We start from the raw sequence: 25850 nt of genomic DNA on the forward strand, positions 1-25850 counted from the left end.
CCACTTTGTCCCACCTCCGAATACCCTCTCTCTGCTGTATTCTCTGCTGTATTCTCTGTATTCTCCAGAGGCCACTTTGTCCCACCTCCGAATACCCTCTCTCTGCTGTATTCTCTGCTGTATTCTCTGCTGTATTCTCTGTATTCTCCAGAGGCCACTTTGTCCCACCTCCGAATACCCTCTCTCTGCTGTATTCTCTGCTGTATTCTCTGTATTCTCCAGAGGCCACTTTGTCCCACCTCCTAATACCCTCTCTCTGCTATATTCTCTGCTGTATTCTCTGTATTCTCTGCTGTATTCTCTGTATTCTCCAGAGGCCACTTTGTCCCACCTCCTAGTACCCTCTCTCTGCTGTATTCTCTGCTGTATTCTCTGCTGTATTCTCTGTATTCTCCAGAAGCCACTTGTCCACCTCCTAATACCCTCTCTCTGCTGTATTCCAGAGCGACCTTGGAAAATGTCGAGCCAGAGCAACGGCGACACCAAACCCCCATGTTTACCCCGGAATGGACTCGTGAAGATCCCCGCCCAGGCCAATGGACTTGGGTCTGCCAGCATCACCAAAGGGACCCCAGCGATGAAAAACCGCTTGTGCCAGCCCTCTTCCGTGCCTGCTATCATCAGCCCAGCCTTAGTGACTCACAGCGACCTGCCCATACCCAGCCTAGCGTCACCCTTGTCCTTGGCTGCTCTCACGGGGCTGCCCTCTCCTTCTGGGGCCTCCGTGGTGGGCCTGGACTCCAGCGAGACCTCCCCGACAAACGGGGAAGTCCCCTCCCTAGAGGGCCTCTCCGGCTCCCCCCCTGAACGGCAGCTGGTGGTGGACGAGAAGGTCCTCGACCGTCTGTTTGCGTACTTTTCTGCCTGCGAGAAGTGTGTCCTCGCCCAGGTGTGTAAGGTGTGGAGGAGGGTCTTGTACCAGCCCAAGTTCTGGCTGGGCCTGACACCGGTGCTGCACACCAAAGAGCTCTACAACGTCCTGCCCAGCGGGGACAAAGAGTTTGTCAACCTCCAGGGTTTCGCCATCAGGGGCTTTGATGGTTTCTGCCTGGTTGGGGTCTCTGATCTGGACATCTGTGAGTTCATTGATAACTACCCTCTGTCCAAGAAAGGGGTGAAGTCCATGAGCCTTAAGAGATCAACCATCACAGACGCAGGCCTCGAGGTAGGTCTCTTCCCACATCCATGCTGAGAACCATTCCTCTGTGGGTTGAGGTGCTGCCGTCAGGGCTGGGCTGCAAGAGCCCTAACTGCTCTTGAGGTCCGGGGGGGTGGGCGGTGGGTAAGCTGTAGTATGTCAAGAGCCCAGGGCACCACAGCTTAGCGCCCCCGCCCTGGACCATCCAGAGTGTGAACGGTGATCTGGGTGGCAGCAACTATGCTCAGCATCGTGAGCATCTCAGGGCAGTGTCCTCCCCACCACACACACACTTTTTTTTTTTTTAGCAAGTGGCTGTGCAAACAGAAACTTATATTTACTTGAAAAAATGATCCCTTTCTTCCACAAAATAGTGCCTATGCTCAAGTAGATTTATTTATTTATTTATTTATTTATTTATTTATTTGCAGCACTTATTTGCTGCTGCCTATCTAAACAGGTTCTGGAGCGGTGAACAATAAAAGATAAAATGATAAAAAAAATAAAAGAAATAACGCACTGGCGCCTTATTAAAAATTATTATTTTAAAAAACAGAGTACCGTTAAAAAAACGTGACTGGTCAGTCAAGGAAGGCTTCCTAGAATAGAGCTGTTTTCAGGAGGCACCAGAAGCAACACAGTGTTGGGGCCTGCCTGACCTCCAGATGCAGGGAGTTCCACAGGAAGGGGGCCACCACACTGAAGGCTCTTCTCTGGAGGACTCCAGTCGGGCCATAGGTCCATGCGGAACCACCTCAAGCACGTCCACTGATGACCTCAGTAACTGGGCAGGTTGAGAGGGCATTGATGCATCTGGTCAGCAGAACCAAACTTCATTTTAATCCTGTCATCATGATGGTGCTGTGATTTAAGTGAATTTAAAATGCAGAACTGCACATACTTAGAGTCAGTAGTAGTAGTAGTAGTAGTAGTAAAAATCAGGGTTGGCAAACAGTTTTTTTGTCTCTCTCTCTAATGTTATTCGGACTGTAAAATCAGCTGTAAAGCAGGAAGTGCATTGTGCAGGCAGAGAAGAGAAACATGAGTTGTGTGCTTCACAACTGAAGTAATGCACATGGCCATTAAAGAAGGTCCCCCAAAGCCATTAAGTCCAGGGTCAAAAAGGCTATCAGTGGCTACTGGTCCTGATGGCTATGTGCACCTCCAGTGTCAGAGGCAGTATGCCTATGTACAACAGGGGGGTGTCTCCACAAGCGATTAACTCCGAGTTGGCTGCGTTTGGAGTTCATTAGGGATACATGACATCGTGGCCATCCAGCAGCCACACTGGAGCTTGTCATGGAAAAACCGGATTTCCTGAGACTGCTTAAAGTCCGATTCTTTTCCTTAAGTTGGGTTCTCCCCAGTATAGTTGTTGTGTTTCCCAACCCCTGCATTTACCTCAGGTATGCTAGCCCTGCCCAGGGGGGTGTGCCTTTCACCATGACCCTAGTCAAGGGGTGTTTCCTGTCCCTGTGTTTCCCAGCACAAACCAATTAGTGTCTACTCAGAAGTAACTCCCATTGAGCTCAATGAAGCATGCCCCCTCAGTGAGCATACCAGCATTTACAGAGATCCGCCTCAATTGAAATAGCAGATTTTAAAGCACTAATTCCCTAAAGGCTGTAAAGCGCTTTCCTAAAGCTGCGATTCTCTATTTTTTGGTTTACTGCCATTCAGAAGTAACTACTTCCACTGATCACCGGATCCTGTGCAACATCGGGTTAGAAAGGGAGCTGGTTTCCCATCCCTTTGTTTCTCCTCTGTCTTTCCCAGCATAAACATATGTGTGTCTACTCAGAAGTAACTCCTATTGTGGTCAATTAAGTTTGTCCATGAAATGTGCACTCTCGAAGTTACTAGATTCCCATGAATCGAAATAACGTATTTAGGAGCCTTAATGTCGAAGCTTTGAAGCTTTGAAGCTTCAATTGATTGCAGCATCGGCAGGCAGATCAGGGCAGAGAGAACATGGTGTTCCTTTAGTGATTGTTCTTTAAGGGAGTAAATAACACTGGGGGGCAGGGTGAGGGAGAGAGAAGGAGATTGTCCCCAGCATCGTCAGTTTCAGGGGAAGGAGCACACTGTATTCCTTTAGTGATTGTTCTTTAACTGAGTAAATAATGTGGGGGTGGGGAGAGGGAGAGAGAGAGAGAGAGAGAGAGAAGGAGAGTGATTTATGAAGCAACACAGGAGGAAACCTCCTGGGATTTTATGGAAGGTGAAAGGGAGGGAGAGCCTGGAGGGGGGGAACCTCTCTTATTGGTTGAACAGCCTCTGCCCATCAGGTGTCATTCACTCCAACCCCCCCCCCCGAGGTATGATCTGCGAAACGACTTTTACTGGTGTGATACACTTGCTCGTGGAGCTCTGTGCAGAGCAAAACTGGCACCTTGAAAAATCCGGGTAAGCCACGATTGGCTTCTCCTTCCATCTCCTTTCGTTGTTGTGGAGAAACCCCCCCAGTTGCTGGGAAACATGGGCAGGAGGGTGCTATTGCACTCGTGTCCTGCTTGTGGGCTTCCCATGGGCAGCTGGTTGGCCACTGTGTGAACAGAATGCTGGACTAGGTGGAGCCTTGGTCTGATCCAGCATCAGGGCTCTTCTGATGTTCTTAACTATCTGCACCACTGGCTGGTTGATTTAGTTATTGTTGATTTGCTTGTTTATATCCCACCTTTAGGAATAAACAAGTCTTCCGGGGCTCACATCAATATCATTAAACTACAGCACATTACCAAAAAAACTATTCAATGTATATAAATGCCAGACAAGAGGAAGTACTTTTTCACACAGTGCATAGCACAAGATGTAGTGATGGCCACCAACTTGGTGGCTTTAAAGGGGGATTAGACACATTCTTGGAGGATACGGCTCTCAGTGGCTACTAGTGATGAAGGCTATATAACACCTCCAGTCTCAGAGGCAGTATGCCTATGTAGACCAGCTGCTGTGGAACACGGGCAGGAGGGCACTAATGGATTCATGTCCTGCTTCTGGGCTTCCCGCAGGCATCTGGTTGGCCACTGTGGGAACAGAGTGCTGGCCTAAATAAGCATTTGGACTGATCCAGCATGGCTGTTTGAATGTATTTTATACTTTTTACATGCATGCACCTCACTTATGAGCTGTGAGAAATTTCAGAGGTTCCTGTGCTCACACAGAGTTCAGTTTCTTAGAAGGAGTTCTCAGGAGGCTTTTATTATTATTTTTTATTATTACATTTATATTCCACCGTTTTTTCTCTTGCAAGGAACCTAAGGCGGCTTACATTACCCTCCTCCTCTCCATTTTATCCTCACAACAACAACCCTGTGAGGTGGGTTGGGCTGAGAGTCTGTGACTGGCCCAAAGTCACCCAGTGAGCTTCCATGGCCGAGTGGGGACTAGAACCTGGATTTCCCAGCTCCCAGTCCCAACACTCTAACCGCTACACACCGGCTTCTGGCGTGTCTGTGATATAAGGGTTATTTGCACATGTATACAGGCTGAACCAAAGATGGGGGTTCCAAGTAGTAACACTCTGACAGGTTACAGTTAGTTCCCCATCGGATTTCTAGGGAAATGTCATAAAATTTCCTGCAAAGAGCAAAGTCAACTCTCTTCCTCCTTCTGAAACGTGGCTCTACCACGAACTCTTGTTAAACAACAGGATAGGAGAGCCCCCTCTCCTTGACCTAGTATGGGGATGGGGAACTTGTGACCCTCCAAAGGTTGTTGGACTATAAACCCCATCATCCTTCACCTCTAGCTATGAGACACTCGGGTAACACTCAGGATCCTGTCTGGCCAAGATGCTGGCCAAATCACGTTCCTTACAAGGAAGGGGAGAGAGACTTCCCAGTATATCCTGAATCTTTTTTTTTTACAATCAATGCCACAGGGCTGCAAGGGATCCCTGAAAGCTCACTGAGACCCCAAACCCATCACAATATGTAATCTGCAAAACCAGTGTAAAATCAGTCCAAAAGTCCACATGGATTTTTAAAATGCCTTAATCAAGGCAACCAGGGAGGGATTTTGATGGCACTCCCAGAGAAGAGAATTCCACAACCGTGTGTGGTCACCACTGAAAAGTCCCTATCGCTGGTACCCACCAGCCTAATTGACTTTAGGCTAGAGAAAAGGGCCACTGAAACCAGGTTTATATGGGCACAGGTGGGAAAGGGCGGGTGAGATGGAATAGAGTATTCTGGAAATGGGTGTGGCTGGCTGACTGGCACCTTGAACAAGTGCATTACATGCTGCAACATTTTGTTGCTGCTCCCACATGTCTTATCTGTGTGCACCTCTGTGTAACCCAGGGTTAAACCAAGCCCTGCACACTGGAGGGATCCATGGAGATTCGTGGGCCAGAGGTACTCCATCCCTGGTGTAAACTCATGCACATGTACACTAAAGCACCACGCTCTTCCCCGGGATACTCCATTTCAGCTGGTTGGGGTTGATGGGAGTTGGAGTCCAATGCTTCTAGAGGATACCCGGCTGGTGTATCCTATCCTGAGCTAAATGGACCCACGATTTGCCCAGGCCAGGGGGTTTTGGGGGGTAAGCCAGGCACAGTGGTGCATATGCCACAGTTCCCCATCATTTTGTGAACCTCCTGCTTTTTAAAATGTTTGTTCTTCGAAGGCTGTGGACTCCCCCCTCTGAAGAATATATTTCCCCTAATAATATATATTTTTAGAAAAAACAAAAAACCACCAGCAACTCCACGTGCCACTATTTCCTGCCACAAATTAGCCTTGGAGGCTCATGTGAGTGCTGTGATTGAGCTACCCATCACCACCCCCCAAAAAGTGTTGGGGGAAAGAATCAATCTTGTTTTCTTTTGAATGGTCTGGAAAGTCCTGGACTGCCTTGGTCAACCGATTGCTGTGTGGCTGCTGCAAGGCGACCGAGGAGGGCGCACAATGTGCTCACACAGAGACGCTGCAACTCCATCTACTTAACAGGGAAATTAAGTACTGCAACTGTCCAACCCCACAGACAGATGTCTTTAAACAAGTCCTGTGAACGGATTAAAGAATTTCTAGTAGGCTAATCATTTGCCTTTTTAACTGATTAATTAAGCAGTTAAAAATAAATGTAAGAGGCCTGCGGGTGGTGGTTTAGCTGGTAAAGTATCAGCAGCTGGCATACTTGGGCATCTGATGGGATTCACCAGGGCTGGGCCCCAGCACTTGTGTTCTTTAGCATCCACTTAGGGAGGGCATGTGGCCTTGTCAGGGTTCCCCTTATGACCTGGACCCCCTGAGCAACTCCTTAAGGATCTCTTGCCTCCTCCAGAGTCCCACCTTCCTTCTTTCAAACTTCCCCTTCCCAGTAATGTGGGGTTTAGGCTGTAGATGTGGGTGACCGACACTCTAGACACAGGGTTCAACTACAACAGTTTACTAGTAGATTTAAAGCAAACAAATTACAACTACAGGTATTTACACAATAGAGCAATACAAAAGGCATGAAATGAAAAGAAAAGTTGCAAAAGGCAAGTTCCTTTACCCTAACTGTCCTTAGACTTTTCTAGGCTGCTTCTTCCTGCTCGCTCTTCAGAGAGCCTCTGCTCTCACTTGAGGCTCTGGCTGTCTCTCTGCTCTTACTGGCTCTCTATATATCCTCCTTCATCAAAACTGAAAGTACAGTCTCAAACCTGAAGAAATGACATTTATGTGGAGAAATGAAACTGACACATAACCAGTGAAATGAAACTATTCCTCTCAGGGTTACCCCCTCCCAACAAAAACTCCAGGCCTCCCAGCCTGACCCTTTCCCCCTTTGCCTCTGTAGGCCTCGAACCTTCACACTTCTACTTTACCAAAAAACCCCAGTCCTCTATTTGAATGGCTGGGAGAGGTCAGTCCTCTTTCTGAAGGACTGTCTGGTCCAAATCTGGTTTAAACATTTTTTTAAAAAACCCTAACAAGGGAGCGAAGGGGGCCTTGAAGTTTCCCATCAAACATTAGCAGCGCCTGGACAGCACACCGAGCAGGCACACAGGTCTTCCCCGCTATGGTGAGATGGACTGTCTTTCTATTTAAATTATAGTTTTTTTAATTTTTAATTTTAAATAAATAAAGATTTCTAAATTTTAGAGCATATGCAGCTTTTATGCAAATTGGTGTCTTCTTTTGTCCTTGTTTTTTGGTGATCCTTAAGTTGCCACCGTAGCCTCCTCTGACTCCTGCTCAATGAGATTTGGTGGACTGCTACTCATGAGCAGGCCTTTTTTGGTGTTAGCCCCCCAGCTGTAGAATGTTCAGCCTAGAAAGGCCCCTACTTTCAGTGCCAGGCAAAGACCTTTTTATTCTATCAGGCCTTTTGACTTGCTATATACTTTACTCTCAAGATTTATCTCAGTATTGTGCTGTTTTTATCTTCATTGATTTTTCTTTATCTTTTGAGTATTGTTTTTGCTGCGTTAGCCTCCATTGTCTTATATTGTGTTTGTGGCTGCTTTTATTTTCTTTTTATTGCATTGAATTTGATGTTATTGATGTTATTGTGATTTATTTTGTATTTATAGATGTCACCCTGAGAGCTTTGGCTATAGGGCGACTCAGAAGATGAATATATAAACCAAATAAATAAATAACATTATGTGGAACCAGACCTTTTGCTGTCAATAACTATGGAGGTTTCAGAAACTGCAGCCTGTATTCACTGCAGGGTTGCTGTTTTGTCTTTTGTCAAGGTGATTTGATTTTGAGGCTAAGGTGGCCAAACCAGCATTTTTTCCTGCAAATGTATGGCTGTGTTTGGATGTTACAACAATTCCAGCCTTTTTAAACAAACAAACAAACAAACAAACCTGGGTTGTTGGGGACACAACAGGAGTGAGCTCCCTGTTCTGGCTTCTGCAGTCCAATTGCTCCCGCTGCAAGCAGGAGGAGCCACATAACCCAGGGACACTCCTGGGTTGTTTAGCTTCTGGTGGGATGGCTGAACCAGGAACCCAGAATTCTTGGTTTGGATGTCACACTAAACAACCCAGGAATGGAGCATCTCTGGGCTGTTTAGCCACAGTGGGAGTGATGAGTGACAGAAGCCAGGATGCTTGCTCACTCCCCCTTTGTTCAGAACAACCCAGGTTTGTTTGTTTTTTAAAGCCTGGGTTGTTGTGAAGTCTGAACACAGCCTATATATTTTGTGTCTTAAAACGATCTTAGGAACATAGGAAACAGCCTTCTACTGACTCAGACTCTTGGTCCATCAAACCCAGTATTGTCGACGCTGATTGGCAGCTGCTCTCCAGGGTTTCAGGCAGGAGCTTTTCCAGACCTACCTGGACAGGCCGGGGATTGAACCTGAGACCTTCTGCCTGCAAGGCAGGTGTTCCACCACTGAGCTACAGGCCCTTCTCTAAACAGCCATTCTCTCTGTACAGCCATCGCCAAAATGCCTTGCAACAATATTGAAATCCAGCTGTGACATCACAGATAGATATGTTTCGATAAATAAAGCCACTAATAGAATAGAAACATCTCAGGACGTTTGTTAAAAAGCCCAACACCTTTTGGCCTATTCGTATTTTAAGGTGTTCTTTGGGGGGTTATTAAAACATCAGCAGAAACTCATATAATAAATATCTCCTACTAAAATTCACTGGAGTTGCCAGATATTTATTATAAAGATTTCTGCAGAGGTTTGTATAACATCCTGAAGAAAGCCTTAAAATAGGCCGAAACACGTTGGGCTTTTCTTTTCTTTTCTTTAACAAATAAAATCTTTGTTTCAGCATCCTGAGATGTTTCTCTTCTGTTCCTGGGTCTAATTTGGTTGTTCTCTCACTTTGGCACCTTTGGTCAATACAGTGACATCTCGGCTTGTTCCCCTCCGCAGGTCATGCTGGAACAGATGCAGGGTGTCATGCGGCTGGAACTGTCCGGCTGTAACGATTTCACCGAGGCGGGCCTCTGGTCGAGCCTGAACGCCCGCATCACATCCTTGAGCGTCAGCGACTGCATCAACGTGGCCGACGACGCCATCGCGGCCATCTCCCAGCTGCTGCCCAACCTGACGGAGCTGAACCTTCAGGCTTACCACGTGACGGACACAGCCCTGGCCTACTTCACTGCCAAACAGGGTTACACGACCCACACCTTCCGCCTCAACTCCTGCTGGGAAATCACAAACCATGGGGTGGTCAACATGGTGCACAGCCTCCCCAACCTGAGCGTGCTCAGCCTCTCCGGCTGCTCCAAAGTGACCGATGATGGCGTGGAGCTGGTGGCAGAGAACCTCCGTAAGCTCCGGAGCCTGGACCTGTCGTGGTGCCCTCGGATCACGGACATGGCCCTCGAGTACATCGCCTGCGACCTGCACAAACTGGAGGAGCTGGTGCTCGACAGGTAGGTTGGGAATGGAGCCCCACAATGGTTCTGTGGGAAATGGGATCGAGGGCAGGATTGGGAGATGCCCACAAATGGGGACGCAGAAGCCAAGAAGAGTTTTGGCCATCTCTGGCCAAGTCTTCAACCAAACTCTAAGACAGGCCATGGGGCCCAGGTTGAGGGTCCAGCATAGGCAGAGACCATGATCCAAAAGGCCAGAGGCAGATGATGTGATCTAAAATGGGCTGAGGATCAGGTTCCAGAGCAGGCAGACAAGGCGGGACTGGGACGAATCAAAACAAGGGAAGGCTGTCCTGCAGCTTCTCCAACAATGAGTTGCTCAGACTGATCCACTGTCTTCTTATGTTCTGATAAGGGGATTAGACAAATCCATGGAGGAGAAGGCTATCAATGGCTAGTAGCCACAATGGCTCTATATTGTCTCCAAGATCAGAGGCAGTATGCATCTGTCAGGGTTCCCCTTATGACCTGGACCCCCTGAGCAACTCCTCAAGGATCTCTTGCCTCCGTAAGTCCCACCTTCCTTCTTTTACCTTCCCCTTTCCAGTCAATGGGGTTTAGGCTGTAGATGTGGGGTGATTGACACACCAGACACTTGTGGTTTAACCACAACAGTTTACTGGTAAATTAAAGCAAGCAAATCACAACTGAAGGTATTTACAGAATAGAGCTGAGTAATACAAAAGGCATTAAGAGAGAATAAAAGTTGCAAAATGCGAATTCCTTTACCCTAGCTGTCCTTAGACTCCTCTAGGTTGCTTCTTCCTGCTCTGGTCTTCTGACTCTGCTCTCACTGGCTCTCTCAGTCTCTTTATATACCCACCTCCCTCAAAGCCAAAAGTACGGTTCCAACCCTGAAGAAATAAAACTTAGCTGGGGAATTGAAACAGAAACTTAACCAGGGAAATGAAACTAGTCTTCTTAGGAATACCCCCTCCCAACAAAAAACTCCAGGCGTCTAAGCCTGACCGTTTTTCCCTTTGCCTCTGTAGGCCTCATACGTTCACAGCATCTGTACACAAATTCCTGAGGAACATGAGCTGGAGGTTGCTACTGAGCTCATGTCCTGCTTGTGGGCTTCCCAAAGGCACCTGGCTGGCCACGGCGGGAACAGAATGCTGGGCTAGATAGGCTTTATGTTCTTACCGTGGATGAGAGCTCTTGTACGTCCAGTGCACGACTGGAGTCTGCTGACCAGAAGAGGGAGTGTAAGGATTGGGCCCAGCATTTGACCTCAAGGAGACATGGGAACAGTTTTGGAGTCAGAGGGGGAGGAGGCGGAAGGGTTTGCCAAAGCGCCAAGGCTTCAGGAGACAAACGGTCCCAGGGTGGAGGTTGTCCTAATGATTTGGGAATAGGGATGTCTCAGAAATCCATTTGGGGTCTGGACTTTGACAGGCTTACTGAGGTTTGGCCCCCTGGATTTCGTTTTGGTTCCCACTGCAGCTTGAGCGGTGGCAGCTGCCCCCACAAGCCAACCAGGACCCAGCAGAGGCACTGTCAAGGATAGGCATGGCCAGGCACCTGCCGAGGGCCCACACCCCAGCAGGGTCCCCCTGGACTTGCTCCTCCCCTTCCCCATTGCAACCTGGTTGTTCCCCTGCCTCTCCCTCTGGCCCAGACAATGGCGGTGGTGAGAAGGAGGAGCAGGAGATGCCGCTGCCCACTTGCTCCATGGCTCTCTGCCTGCCAAGCAAGGAAGCGGCAGCCATGATGAGAAGAGCAAGAGCTGCTGGGGACCAGGGTGGTGAGAAGGCAGACTCAGTGAGGGATGGAGTACATTGAGGGTCCCTTGTCCAAGAGCCCTCAGAAACCTGGAGCCAGCCCTGCACTAGGCCCCAGACGCTGTAATACCTGAGACAGTGCAAATAATAAACAGAGTGATGTTTAAAGCATCCCAGAAAGTGGAATCAGCCTCGGATTAAAAACGATTAAGGATATAATCCTATGCATGTTTAGACAGAAAGATCTCCTACAACTCCCAGCATGCTGGGAATTGTAGGGCTTTTTCTGTCTGAACATGCATAGGTTTGCACCCTGAGTGATGCAGGGCAAGTGACCAATGAAAGCTTTGTCTGGAAAAACCCTTAAACTCTGGCTACTTCGGTTTTGCTAAGGGGGCTAAGAATGTTGGAGAATTCTCGGCATCCTTCAACATATTGCTATTCCCAGAATTTTTGGGGGAAAGTCATGACTAGCCTGGGATCGTCATTGTTAAAACTAAATAAAGAAGGGTACATGGCTGGCTGGTACATGGATGGAGAAGCTCTATGCAGTCAGTAAAAACAAGACCTGGAGCTGACTGTGGCTCAGATCATGAGCTTCTTGTTGCAAAATTTTGGCTTAAATTGAAGAACGTAGGGAAAACCACTAAACCATTCAGGTATGACCTCAATCATATCCCTGATGAATATACAGTGGAGGTGAGGAATAGATTTAAGGGATGAGACCTGATAGACAGAGTGCCTGAGGAACTATGGACGGAGGTCCGTAACATTGTTCAGGAGGCAGCAACTCAATCCATCCCAAAGAAAAAGAAATGCAAGAAAGCCAAGTGGCTGTCTGATGAGGCTTTACAAGTAGCTCACGAAAGAAGGGAAGCGAAAAGCAAGGGAGAAAGGGGAAGATATATGCAACTGAATGCAGAGTTCCAGAGAATAGCAAGGAGAGACAAGAACAATGTCTCTTAAATGAACAATGCAAAGAAATCGAGGAAAACAACAGAATGGGAAAGACTAGAGATCTCTTCAAGAAAATTGGAGATCTCAAGGGAACGTTTTGTGCAAAGACGGGCATGATAAAGGACAAAGAAGGCAGGGACCTAACAGAAGCAGATGAGATTAAGAAGAGGTGGAAAGAATACACAGAAGAACTATACAGGAAAGATCGGAATGTCCCTGATAGCCATGATAGTGCGGTCACTGAACTTGAGCCGGACATCCTCGAGAGTGAAGTCAAGTGGGCCTTAGGAAGCATTAGTAACAACAAAGCTAGCGGAGATGACAGTCTTCCAGCTGAGCTATTTAAAATCCTAAAAGATGATGCTGTTAAAGTGCTGCACTCAATATGCCAACAAATTTGGAACACTCAACAGTGGCCGCAAGACTGGAAAAGGTCAGTTTACATTCCAATTCCAAAGAAGGGCAACGCCAAAGAGTGTTCAAACCACCGCACAATTGCGCTCATTTCACATGCCAGCAAGGTGATGCTCAAAATCCTACAAGCTAGGCTTCAGCAGTATGCGAACCGAGAACTACCGGAAGTACAAGCTGGGTTTCGAAGAGGCAGAGGAACTAGAGATCAAATTGCCAACTTTCGCTGGATCATGGAGAAAGCAAGAGAATTCCAGAAAAATGTCTATTTCTGCTTCATTGACTACGCTAAAGCCTTTGATTGTGTGGATCACAATAAACTGTGGCAAATTCTTAAAGTGATGGGAGTACCAGACCACCTTACCTGTCTCCTGAGAAACCTGTACGAGGGTCAAGAAGCAACAGTAAGAACCAGACATGGAACAACCGATTGGTTCAAAATTGGGAAAGGAGTACGACAAGGCTGCATATTGTCACCCTGCTTATTTAACTTATATGTAGAGTACATCATGAGAAACGCCGGGTTGGATGAATCACAGGTCGGAATTAAGATTGCCGGGAGAATTATCAACAACCTCCGATATGCAGACGATACCACCCTAATGGCAGAAAGCGGAGAGGATCTAAAGAGCCTCTTGTTGAGGGTGAAAGAGGAGAGTGCAAAAGCTGGTTTGAAACTCAACATTAAAAAAAACGAAGATCATGGCATCTGGCCCCATCACTTCCTGGCATATAGAAGGGGAAGAAATGGAAGCTGTGACAGATTTTACTTTCTTGGGCTCCAAGATCACCGCAGACGGTGACTGTAGCCATGAAATTAAAAGACGCTTGGTCCTTGGGAGGAAAGCTATGGCAAACCTAGACAGCATAGTAAGAAGCAGAGACATCACCTTGCCAACAAAGGTCCGCATAATCAAAGCTATGGTTTTCCCAGTAGTAATGTATAGCTGTGAAAGCTGGACTATAAGGAAGGCTGAGCGCCGAAGAATTGATGCTTTTGAACTGTGGTGCTGGAGAAGACTCTTACGAGTCCCCTGGACTGCAAGGAGGTCCAATCAGTCCATCCTAAAGGAAATCAACCCTGAGTCCTCATTGGAAGGACAGATACTGAAGCTGAAGCTCCAATATTTTGGCCACCTAATGTGAAGAGAAAACTCTCTGGAAAAGACCCTGATGCTGGGAAATTATTATTATTATTATTATTATTATTATTATTATTATTATTATTATTAAATTTATTAATCGCCCATCTGGCTGGTCACCCAGCCACTCTGGGCGATGTACAATATACAATAAAAACAGTTTAAAACAATAAAATTCTACAATAAAAACATTTTCTAAAATACCCTAACCCACCCCAAATGCCTGCCTGAACAACCACATTTTTAATGCACGACGGAAGCTCATTAAAGAGGGGGCATGACGGAGTTCCCTAGGGAGGGAGTTCCACAGAGTGGGGGCCACCACAGAAAAGGCCCTCTCCCTCATCCCCACCAGTCTAGCTGTCCTGGCTGATGGGACAGAGAGAAGGCCATCTGAGGCTGATCTTGTTAAGCGGCCTGTCTGGTGCTGCTGGAGGCGCTCCTTAAGATAGGCTGGGCCGGAACCATATAGGGTTTTAAAGGTCAAAACCAACACCTTGAATTTGGCCCGGAAAACAACTGGTAACCAGTGCAACTCCTTCAGCACTGGAGTGATGTGATCTCGCCGGTGGCTGCCTTTAATCAGGCGAGCCGCCGCGTTCTGTACCAGCTGCAGTTTCTGAACGGTCTTCAAGGGTAACCCCACATAGAGCGCATTACAGTAGTCTAAACGAGAGGAGACCAGGGCATGTACTACCGATGGGAGCAGATGGTCGGGAAGGAAGGGGCGCAGCCGCCGTATCAGATGGAGTTGATATAGCGCTGTCCGGCTCATAGCTGACACCTGAGCCTCCATGGAGAGCTGGGAGTCCAAAATGACTCCCAGGCTGCGGACCTGGTCTTTCAAGGGTAGCCGTACCCCATTCAACACCAGGTCAACATCCCCCAGCCTCCTCTTGTCTCCCACCAAAAGTACCTCGGTCTTGTCAGGGTTCAGCTTCAGCTTATTCCTCCCCATCCAGCCACTCACCGTCTCCAGACATTTGGACAGGGATTCTACGGCCAACCTTGGTGAAGATTTAAACGAGAGGTAGAGCTGCATGTCATCCGCATATTGATGACACTGTACCCCAAACCTCCTGATGATAGCCCCCAACGGCTTCACATAGATGTTAAATAGCATCGGGGAGAGGATGGAACCCTGTGGCACCCCACAAGTAAGTGGCCACGGGTCCGAAACCTCCTCTCCCAGTGCTACCCTCTGGTACCTGCCAGAGAGGAAGGACCGGAACTACCGCAATATGGTGTCCCCAATGCCCAACCCCTCCAGGCGGTCCAGGAGGATACCGTGGTCAATGGTATTGAAAGCCGCTGAGAGGTCGAGGAGAACAAGGAAGGAGCATTCACCCCTATCCAGAGCCTTCCTCATATCATCTACCAAGGCGACCAAGGCCGTTTCTGTCCCATGCCCATGCCTGAAGCCCGACTGAAATGGGTCTAGATAATCAGTTTCTTCCAAGTGTGCCTTCAACTGCACCGCCACCACCCGCTCAATCACCTTGCCCAAAAATGGCAGATTTGAGACTGGGCGAAAGTTGTTCAGAACTTGAGGATCCAGGGAGGGTTTCTTTAAGAGCGGTCTTATCACTGCCTCCTTGAGGGCTGATGGCATCACTCCCTCCTCAAGGGAGGCGTTCACCACCGCCTTGATCCCCTCACCCAGTCTCTCTCTGCAGCTCATAATGAGCCAAGATGGGCAGGGATCAAGCAAGCAGGTGGTCGGCCGTACCGATGAAAGCACCTTGTCCACTTCATCAGGAGGAAGAAGCTGGAACTGATCCCACAAAACCGGTTTGCCACAGGCCGCCTCTTGCTCACTAACTGTATCCACAGCGTGCGGAGTAACACACCTAATCTGATCAATTTTATCTGCAAAGTGCCTTGCCAAGGCCTCACAGGAGGCCTTAGAATGCTCCAGTGGTTCCGGAGCCACAGGACCGACCAGGCTCCGGACCACTTGGAACAGCCTCCTGGGACAGCACTCTGCAGACGTGATGGAGGCAGCATAATATTCCTTTTTTGCTGCCTTCACCTTCAGAAAGACTGAAGGCAAAAGGAGAAGGGGACAGCAGAGGATGAGATGGCTAGATAGCATCACCGATGCAATGAATATGAACTTGAGCACGCTCCAGGAGAGAGCGCAGGACAGGAAGGCCTGGCGTGTTATGGTCCATGGGGTCACGAAGAGTCGGACACGACTGAACAACAACATGGCTGGCTGGGCAATGCTGGGAGTTGTAGGATTTTTTTTGTCTAAACATGCATAGGATTGTGCCCTACATCTGTGAGTGTTGCATGAGTGTTGCAGTGGGATGACAGTACTTCTGATCTATTCTATGTCGTGAGGGGGAGGGGATTCTTTTGGCCACTCTGGCCCTTTGGAGGAGCTACTTCTCCAGTGTCCAGTTTGACACAGTCATCACCACTCTGGCCATAGGGACAGTGCAGGGAGGTTGCGCCCATCTGGAAATGCCCGCCCGTTCTCCACAGCCAACACTGCCTCTCTAGTCCAATACTGCCCTCTCGTGAGTTGTCCTAGCAAATGCAGGTAACCTATTTCCAGATGAACTTAAGAACCGAAGAAGAGCCTTGCTGGCTCAAACCAAGGGTGCATCTAGTCCAGCATTCTGCTCACACAGTGGCCAGCCAGCTGCCCATGGGAAACCCACAAGCAGGACATGGGTGCAACAGCACCATCCCACCCATGTTCCCCAGCATCTGATGTCCACAGGCATAATGCCTGGAGGCAGCATATAAACAACAGAACTAGGAGCCGTTGATAGCCTTCTCCTCCATGAATGTGTCCAATCCCCTTTTAAAGCCATCCAAATTGGTAGCCATCGCTATGTCTTGTGGAAGTGAATTCCATATTTTAACTACACCCTGCATGAAGAAGACCTTCCTTTTCTCTGTCCTGAATTTCCCACCGATCAGCTTCATGGGATGACCTCATTGGGTTCTAGTTTGTGAAAGAAGGAGAAAAATGTCTCCCTATCCACTTGTTGCACATGTCCGAAGGCACAGGTAATTTTATCGTCTTGTCTGCAGTGGGTTCAGACATGCCTGTGCCTCTCCAGAACTGAACTCTTGGGAGTGGAAGCACGGTTCTACAGTTTTCCAGCTGTGCACAGCACTGGCTGGCTGGCGACGGTGATGTCACCAAGAAACGCGTCACACAGCTCCCAGAGCAGTTTTGCAGCTTTCTCATTCTTTCTTTTCTTTTCTCTTAATGAATAAAATAGCGAAGAACGTAGCGCTTTAAAAAGAAACGTTAAGCTGTTCAGTAATGGTAGCTCCCCTCCAAGGGAAAAGAGCAGCTTTGTTTTGGGGGGAGTTCCACTGGGCCTAGAGCACAAGGGGGAAAGTTTAAACCTCCCTCACCTTGTGTGCCACGGTCCTGTTCCTGATTGGGAGGCTCCCATGGCTGTTATTTTCAAGGCGATCAGGGCTGGTGTCAAGGGTAGGCATGGTTGGGCACCTGCCAAGGGCCCACACCCCAGCAGGGTCCCACTGGCAGGAGCCCCCTGGAGTTGCTGCTCTTCTTCTCCATTGCAACCTGCTTGTTTGCCTGCCTCTCGCTCTGGCCCAGACCACAGTGGTGGTGAGAAGGAGCAGGAGATGCCATGGCCTACTTGCTTGTTGGCTCTCTGCCTGTCAAGCAAGCATTAGCCATGATGAGAAACAGGATGAGGAGCAAGAGCGGCTGATGACCATGGCGGTGAGAAGGCAGACTCCCTGCGGGATGGGTCCAGCTGAGAGTATCTTGCCCACGGACCCTCACAAACCAGGAGCCGCCACTGCCTCTGATAACTTGCATGCAACCATACACAACTCTGTGTGAGGGAGACTCCACCTGCCCACCCGTACATGTCGAGAGACATGGAACTGTGGGTTACTTCCGGTCTCTGCGTACACTGTTACTTGTGAAGTGTGGATCAACACTTTTGTTTTGCTTGAGTGCAACAGCTTAGGAAGCTGAGACAGCTTGTTGTTCCTGACCCCACCGACAATCCCTAGCAGATTTTTCTGAAATCGTAAACGTGGACGGAGAGATGCGCATTATGAACACCTGACAACAATCTTATTTATTTATTTATTTATTTATTTATTTATTTCATTTCATTTCTATACCGCCCAATAGCCGAAGCTCTCTGGGCGGTTCACAAAAATTAAATCCAAGCAACACACAATAAAACAATTTAAAATATACAGAACATTAAAACCACAATATAACAATACAACCACAATAAAACCTAGCAGCAGTGCAGGAGTTTAAAATACAGATTTAAAACAGCAAAGATAAAAATTTAGAAAGCTAAAATGCTAAAATGCCTGGGAAAATAAAAAGGTCTTGACCTGGCGCCGAAAGGAATACAATGTAGGCGCCAGGCGAACCTCACTAGGGAGCTCATTCCAGAGATGGGGTGCCACAGCAGAAAAAGCCCTCCTCCTAGTAGCCACCCGCCTCACTTCCTTTGGCAGGGCTCACGGAGAAGGGCCGCTGATGATGACCTTAAGGTCCGGGCAGGCACATATGAGAGGAGGCGATCCTTCAGGTAACCTGGCCCCAAGCCGTTAAGGGCTTTGAATGTTAACACCAGCACTTTGAATCGGGCCCGGAAATGGACTGGCAGCCAGTGCAGCTGGAAAAGTACTGGCGTAATATGAGCTCACAGGCCAGTCCCTGTTAACAATCTTGCTGCCCTATTTTGGACTAGCTGAAGTTTCCGGACCGTTTTCAAAGGCAGCCCCATGTATAACGCATTGCAGTAACCTCAGCCCACACCTCCAGATAACCTCCCCCAGTGGTTTCATGTAGATGTTAAACAGCATGGGGGATAAAATAGAGCCCTGTGGAACCCCATGGCACAGAGCAGTAATCCCCCAGCACCACCTTCTGGAATCGGCCATCCAAGTAGGAGCGGAACCACTGTAGTGCAGTTCCTCCTACTCCCAACCCAGACAACCTATCCAGAAGGATACCATGGTCGATGGTATCGAAAGCCGCTGAGAGGTCCAGGAGAATCAACAGGGTCGCACTCCCCCTGTCCCTCTCCCGGCAGAGGTCATCCCACAGGGTGACCAAGGCAGTTTCCGTTCCAAAACCAGGCCTGAAGCCCGATTGAAATGGATCTAGATAACCCGTTTCATGCAAGACTGCCTGGAGCTGTGCTACAACCACCCGCTCAAGCACCTTGCCCAGGAAGGGGATGTTGGCCACTGGCCTATAATTGTTAACATCCTCTGGGTCCAGGTTAGGCTTTTTCAGGAGTGGTCTAATTACTGCCTCTTTTAAAGCGGCAGGCACCACTCCCTCTCTCAAGGAGGAATTTACAACCTCCTGGACCCAGCCGGACAACCCCTCCTTGTTTGATTTAATAAGCCATGAAGGGCAAGGGTCAAGCACACAAGTGGTCGATCGGACCTGGCCAAGCACCTTGTCCGCATCCTCAGGCCTCAGTAACTGAAACTCATCCAATAAAACTGGACCAGACGGTGCTCTGAACACCTCTACCAATGGAACTGCATTAATGGTGGTGTCCAATTCATGACGAATCTGAGCGACTTTATCCTCAAAGTGCTGTGCAAACTCGTCACAGCGTGCTACCGAGGGTTCCACCGTCTCTCTCCCTGGCCCAGAATGTAACAGGCCACGAAACACTTGGAAAAGCTCCGCTGGATGACACTGAGAAGATGCAATGCTGGTGGAAAAGAACTGTCTCTTTGCCACCCTCACCGCCACAGAGTAGGCTCGATAGTGGGCTCTTACCTGTGTTCGGTCAGACTCAGCACGAGTTTTCCTCCACCTGCGTTCTAGCCGTCTCCCCTCTTGCTTCATTGCCCTCAGCTCAGGTGTATACCAAGGAGCTGGCCGGGCTCTGCTCAGAGGGAGAGGGCGCTTGGGCGCGATCATGTCAACCGCCCGAGTCATCTCTGCATTCCACAGAGCGACCTGGGCTTCGACAGGAGCACCAGCCATACCAGCAGGAAAATCCCCCAGAGCCCTCTGGAATCCATCGGAATCCATTAATCTCCGGGGGCAGACCATTTTAATAGGTCCCCCACCCTTGCAGAGGGGAAAGGCCGCCAGGAGTCTAAACCTCAGCAGGAAGTGATCTGACCATGACAAAGGGACAGATGTTAATTCCTCCACTTTCAGATCACCATCCTCCTGCCCAGTCGAGAAAACCAGATCAAGCGTGTGTCCTTTTGTATGCGTTGGGCCGATGACATGTTGGGACAGCCCCATGGTTGTCATGGCGGCCATGAAGTCCTGAGCCGCCCCGGATACAGCGGCCTCGGCATGGAAGTTGAGATCCCCCAGGACCATCATCCTAGGGGTCCTCAACACCATGTCCGAGACCACCTCCGTCAGCTCAGGCAGGGAGTCTGATGGGCAGCGGGGTGGGCGGTACACCAACAGAATCCCCAATCTGTCCCAGATACCCAACACAAGGTACAAACACTCAAGATCTGCGCTCGAATGAGCAGGAAGCCTGGAGAGGGAGATTGAATTCCCATAGACCACGGCAACCCCCCCTCCCCGACCCTCAAGTCGGTGTTGGTGCTGCACCGAGTACCCAGGAGGGCACAGCTGGGAGAGAGTAACCCTTCCCAGTTCCCCCACCCAGGTCTCAGTAATACATGCCAGGTCAGCCCCCTCATCCACAATCAAATCATGGATGAGGGAGATTTTATTTTGGGCCGACCTGGCATTCAGCAGCAGCAGCACCAGACCCGAGGGCAGACTGGTAAGGCTGCCAGGAACCATCAGGTTGGGGGAAGAACCAGAAGAGGGGATAGCTGTAAGGTGTCTAGCCCCTCTTCTCCTCAGCTGGCCTGTTAATCCCCCAGCGCCACACCTCCCCCTGCCTGTGACCACAGTTATGGTGGCACCTGAGTTGCCTAATAGTCCTCCCAGACACATATTAAAATGTTAGGATATAAAATGCACAACAGTTTAAAAAATATAAAAGATAAAAGAGATAAAAGAGAACAGCAGCTAAGAAGGAGCAGATAAAGTCCACGTTTGCCCCTTTCCCCTTGTCTTTAAAGCTGCTGCCCTCTGCTGCCACTATTTGCTGCTGGTATTGTGGCTGCTGGTGTCTCTGGAGAAGCAGGTGGGTAGGTCTTCAGGTCCTACGCGACTCCAAGTGCGACGCTAAGTGCGCACTTAGCGTCGCACTTGGCGCGACGCCGAGGCGCTGCCTCTGGCAGCCCCGCCTTAAGTACCTGTGGGCAGGGGCAGAAGCAGGCTCAGGCTCAGGATCCACCCGGTGCAGCTGCTGGCTGGTCCTCCTTCCCCCAATCTTGACTTTAAGATCTGGATGTTCCAGGATTCTCCCATCCCCAAAGCCCATGGGGCAGTTATACCCTGTTGCGTATCAATGCCCCTCATTTTGATGGCAACTGTTTTGGAAAGGATGGGGTGGGAATGGAAACAGTGTCATTGAAATTGGGGCTAGGAAACCAGGAAATTAGGTTCCCCTCCCTCCCCCCATTTAAATGTTCCCCCATTTCCCTTGCCGCTGTTGCTCACGTGTCCCTCCTTATCGTTGTGATTTCCCATCTCTCCTGCAGGTGTGTACGGATCACTGATACTGGACTCAGTTACTTATCCACCATGTCGTCCCTTAGGAATTTATACCTCCGCTGGTGCTGCCAGGTAGGTGATGGGGAAAAGGCAGGTTGATTCTTTGGATTCTGTCAGTAGAGGCTATAATAAGGCAGGAATGGTGGAGAAGATACCTAGGGTCCACCTTTCTGGAGGTGGAGGAAAACAACACATTCCAGTTCCTGAGGGCTGGGCTGTTCAAACCATTTGTCTGCCTGCTCCACTCCCCAGTGTAGACAGAAGGTGCTTCCAGATGAGGCTTTTATCGTGGAATCATGCTGCCTCATTCACCAAATTTTACAGGGTGTCCAGATGATGTCGTCTTCCATTCGTAACCCTCCTGGGTCTACTTCCATCTTTTTTCTTATCAGGAAAAAAAGATCCATTCAGGAGGATAAGGCAGAATAGTGCCTTTTGATTAGTAGCCCTGAGAGCCCTTCAATGGGAAGCACCCCAAAAGTGTACACTTAGCTTTCAGTTCAAGCTCTGTTTTAGGTCTTTACATACAGCTTCTAGGCTAATGTTTCGGTATAGACCTCAGTCCAACTTAAGAGTTCAGCCTTTAGTACATTTTATTAAACACACACACAACAATAACAGAGTGTAAGTCTAGAAAGTACCTGTTGAGCCAGGTTTATAGAGAATCAGACACTTGCATTCCCAGAGGGGCTCTAACGATATCATTTCCTTAATCCCGATCGACTATCTGCTCCCCTGGTAAAACGATTTCCATTCCCAAGGGGGTCACCGACCTAGATTTCCACTCACTGGAGTCTCAAGTGCAGTTTAGCATTTGAGCCACACACATATGGCCTTCTAATCTAATTGGCTGCAGCAGCAGTTGGGTGAAGCCAGTTAGGGCTATAAGGGCAGGAATGGCTTGTGAGGGCATAAGTATGAGAGGGAACCCACGTGGTGCAGCATCTCAGCCCCAGTGACAGAGCGCCAAGGGAATAAGAAGTTAAGCACACAGGCGAGTTAAGCACCCAGGCGAGTTAAGCACCTGTACGAGGAGAAGGTAAGTGCTACTCATTTATTTAATCAATTTAAGTCATTGTTTAATTTATCAGCTGAAGTGAAATAAAAGGCATGGCAAAAGGAGCTAAACCCCAGGAGTTTAACCCTTTAGAAACTTACGATTCAGGAGCGAAATCCTAGGGGAAACTGTGGAAACTGACTATTCTTGCAGCTCTGCTCTAGCAGAGAAGCCTTAACTTGTTGCAGCAAACCTCAGCCTCGGTCAGATGCTTAGACTAAATCCAAGTTTGGAAAAGGGGTTAACCCCCCCCCCCAATATATACAAGGATCACCATGCAGACTTAGCTAGCGGCAAGGTCTGCTTATTATCAAAAAGAGCCAGATTTTAGCTGGCACTTGAAAGTGTCAAAGCCTGGCTGATCTCTCTAGGAAGGACATTCCATTCTGAAAAAGCCCCTGCTCAAGGAAGACGGCCACCAGGCTTCACCCAGAGCAAGGCACGTGTTGAACCATTGATGCATTTGTTGGTCATGTATTAGCAATTCCAGCTCCCAATCCTTCCTTCTTCTCTACTGTTTCAGGTTCAAGATTTTGGCCTGAAACATCTGCTGGGAATGAGAAGTTTACGCCTCTTGTCTCTTGCTGGTGAGATCCAAACTTGGGGAACTTTTTCTCATGCTGTGGGATGCAGGGTTAAAAGAGAGCAAGCGATAGACCCATTTCGACCTCCAAACTCATTGAGGAAATGACCGGCATTAAAGCCACCAATTGTTTACTGGGGAGTATTCTCTTTGCCAGGGGAATGGTGAAGAAGAAAAACTACAGCTAGAGGCACCACCTTTTCTCCCCAGAGACGTGGGAGTGGAAACATAGGAAGCTGCCTCATACTGAGTCAGGCCATGGGTCCATCTAGCCCAGTGTTGCCGACACTGACTGGCAGCCGCTCCCCAGCATTTCAGCAGATTTTCCTGCCCTACCTGGTGATGCTGGAGATTGAATCTGGGATCTTCTGTGTGCAAAACATGTGCTCTACCACTGAGCTACAGCCCTTTGTATGTGGGATGAAAGAACTGACAGTGCCCATTTCTTTCAGAATTGATCAAAGAGGTCTGGCAGGCTTTGGCCGTGCTTCAAAAACCTGCTAAACTTGTTTGATCAGAGTTGAATAAAAGAAATGTATGTGTGTATGGAGGAAAACAACTCTTCTGTCAGTTCTGTCATTACTGCCTTGGGTAGAGAAACATCTCACTTTACCTGTAAGCTCACTCAGTGGCCAGATGTGGCAATAGACCAGCACCCATTTCTCAGCCTCCTCTCAGGACTGTTGTAAGGATGGCTGAGCTAATGTATGAAAAGCACGTTCAGCACCAGAAATGCATTACATCAGTATTTGGTGGTGGTGGTGGTATTATTATTATTATTATTGCCAGCCGTATCTGGCAATAATAATAATAATAATAGGCATAGCTTGAAGACAGCCACTTCCCACTTGGTCCACTGACCAAGCATCTGTTATCCCTAGTGCTGAGCCGAAATGCCTCCCCCAGCTTTGCCACGCTATTTGTAGGATGGAATGTGGGGGGGGGGCTGCTTGAACTGGGGCAAAATGTGAGGCAAACTTACCAGGGGTGGGAATGCTGGCACTGGGTTTTTGAGGTCCCTTGGGCTAGAGACCCCAGAATGGGCCCCCTCCCTTTGTGCATCTACCTTCTCACTGCCAATGTCACCAGCTGTTCTTGCTCCTCTTCCTCATCCTTGCTACCCCTTGCTTGCTTGACAGGGAGAGAGACAGTGAGCAAGCAGGCCGTGGCATCTCCTGCTCCTTCTCACCACCACCGTTGTCTGGGCCAGAGCGAGAGGCAGGTGAACAAGCAGGTTGCCACGGCAAAGAGCAGGAGCAACTCCAGGGGACTTTTGTCGGTGGGCCCCTGCTGGGGTCTGGGCCCTTGGCAGGTGCCTGAACATGCCTACCCTTGACACTGGCCCTGCCTGGATTGTTTCCTGACGGCACAATGTGATGATGTGGTGCCATATCATAAAACCAAGTGGGGCCAAGAAAACAGAAGAGAGAGAGAGCAGATTGCATGTCACGTTTTTACGTAAAGTACAGCTGAACTGAGTGGATGTGACTGGGGATCAGCATAGCAGCCGTGGAGGCTGGTGGCTCCAGTTTAGGAGGGATGGTGGTTCCATTCTGAGTTTTATAACCAGCCAGAGCTCTAAAAGTTCTATCCAAGGAGCTGAATCCTATCCCCCTATCAGCCCCTAAAGCGAAGCAATTACTTGCTGTATTGAGAGAACTACGTCCAACGTTTGTTTCAGATATCTCAAACCGGCTAATCCATTTTTAATTCAGCAACTTCGTGCTCGACTTGGTCCCTTTGAAATCTTTGATATTGTTGGTTTGCTGGACTCTATGATCCAGCACGGAATGTTTTGGAGATTACGGTCCTGCCCCCCGCTGCTCCCACAGACAGGTTTCTCATTCAGCCTTCCTCAACCTGGTGCACTCTACTGGTCCAACACATCAGGTGATCACCAGGTTGGGAAAGGCTGCATTAATTAATTAATTCATTAATTAAAGCATTTCTAATGATAAAATGTCTCATAAAAAGATGTAATGTCTAAATTTTGGCCATCTGTAGGAGACTCAGGATGCTGGAACAAAGATTGTATATGTAAAAAGCCCAACGCTTTTTGGCCTGTTTTTATTTTAAGGCCTTTTTCCGGGAGTTATAAAAGGTCAACAGAAATTCCTGTAACAAATGTCTCCTACTACAGTTCACTGGCAATACCAGGGGAGACATTTGTTATAGGAATCTCTGCAGACGTTTTTATAACCCCCTGAAGAAGGTCTTAGAATGAAAATAGGCTGAAATGTGTTGGGCTTTTTACATATAAAATCTTTGTTCCAGCATACTGAGATGTTTCTGTCCATTTTGGGGCCTGCCTGTTCTTGCACTTTTGCTTTTTTCTCCATCTGTAGGAGACTTCCTTCTTGCTCACGGGATGTTTTCTGATTTGAATTTTTCCAGGCTGCCCTCTGCTGACCACCACTGGACTTTCAGGCCTAGTCCAGCTTCAAGACCTGGAGGAATTGGAGCTGACAAATTGCCCAGGGGCCACTCCAGAGCTCTTCAAGTATTTCTCCCAACACCTGCCCCGTTGCATGGTGATCGAATAAGCAGCTCCCTGAAAGAATCTGACCAACATCTGGAGTCATGTCCTCCAATCCCAACCCAGCACTGACCAACCAATCAGAGTCATGGTTTTATTTATTCATTTAATATAAATATATATAAATATATATATATATATATATATATAATATCTATATTTTTCTTTTCCGGGAGAGATGCTGTGACTTAAGCCACAACTGACACACATGTACACACAGAGAGTGAACAATGCAATGCGTAATGAACAATGAACAAAGACGTAGATCCTTTGAACGGCAACACACTTTGCAGCTGCTTCCACTTCCCATAAGCCGTGGCAATGACAATGTGGAAGAATCCCTCCTGAAGTTTGTAA

General features: G+C 48.5%; 1 protein-coding gene across 1 annotated transcript; it reads left to right on the forward strand.

Annotated features, from left to right (window-relative positions):
* The first annotated feature begins 457 nt into the window (after nucleotides 1-457).
* On the forward strand, nucleotides 458-25500 carry FBXL16 (F-box and leucine rich repeat protein 16). The gene is made up of 5 exons (XM_084819212.1): nucleotides 458-1165; nucleotides 8978-9486; nucleotides 21305-21389; nucleotides 22898-22961; nucleotides 25352-25500. The coding sequence occupies exons 1-5, from the start codon at nucleotides 458-460 to the stop codon at nucleotides 25498-25500; spliced, it is 1515 nt and encodes a 504-aa protein (XP_084675338.1).
* The last annotated feature ends 350 nt before the right edge of the window (nucleotides 25501-25850 follow it).

This window comes from Heloderma suspectum, chromosome 12 (assembly GCF_057233095.1).
Source record: "Heloderma suspectum isolate Gila_16-S chromosome 12, 16-S_ref, whole genome shotgun sequence".
In the NCBI taxonomy this organism is placed as follows: Eukaryota; Metazoa; Chordata; class Lepidosauria; order Squamata; family Helodermatidae; genus Heloderma; species Heloderma suspectum.

Coding starts and splice junctions, on each gene's coding strand:
- FBXL16 (XM_084819212.1), top strand. CDS start 458: ATGTCGAGCCAGAGCAACGGCGACACCAAACCCCCATGTTTACCCCGG. Junction 1,166..8,977: donor TCACAGACGCAGGCCTCGAG/GTAGGTCTCTTC, acceptor TCCCCTCCGCAG/GTCATGCTGGAACAGATGCA. Junction 21,390..22,897: donor ACCTCCGCTGGTGCTGCCAG/GTAGGTGATGGG, acceptor CTACTGTTTCAG/GTTCAAGATTTTGGCCTGAA.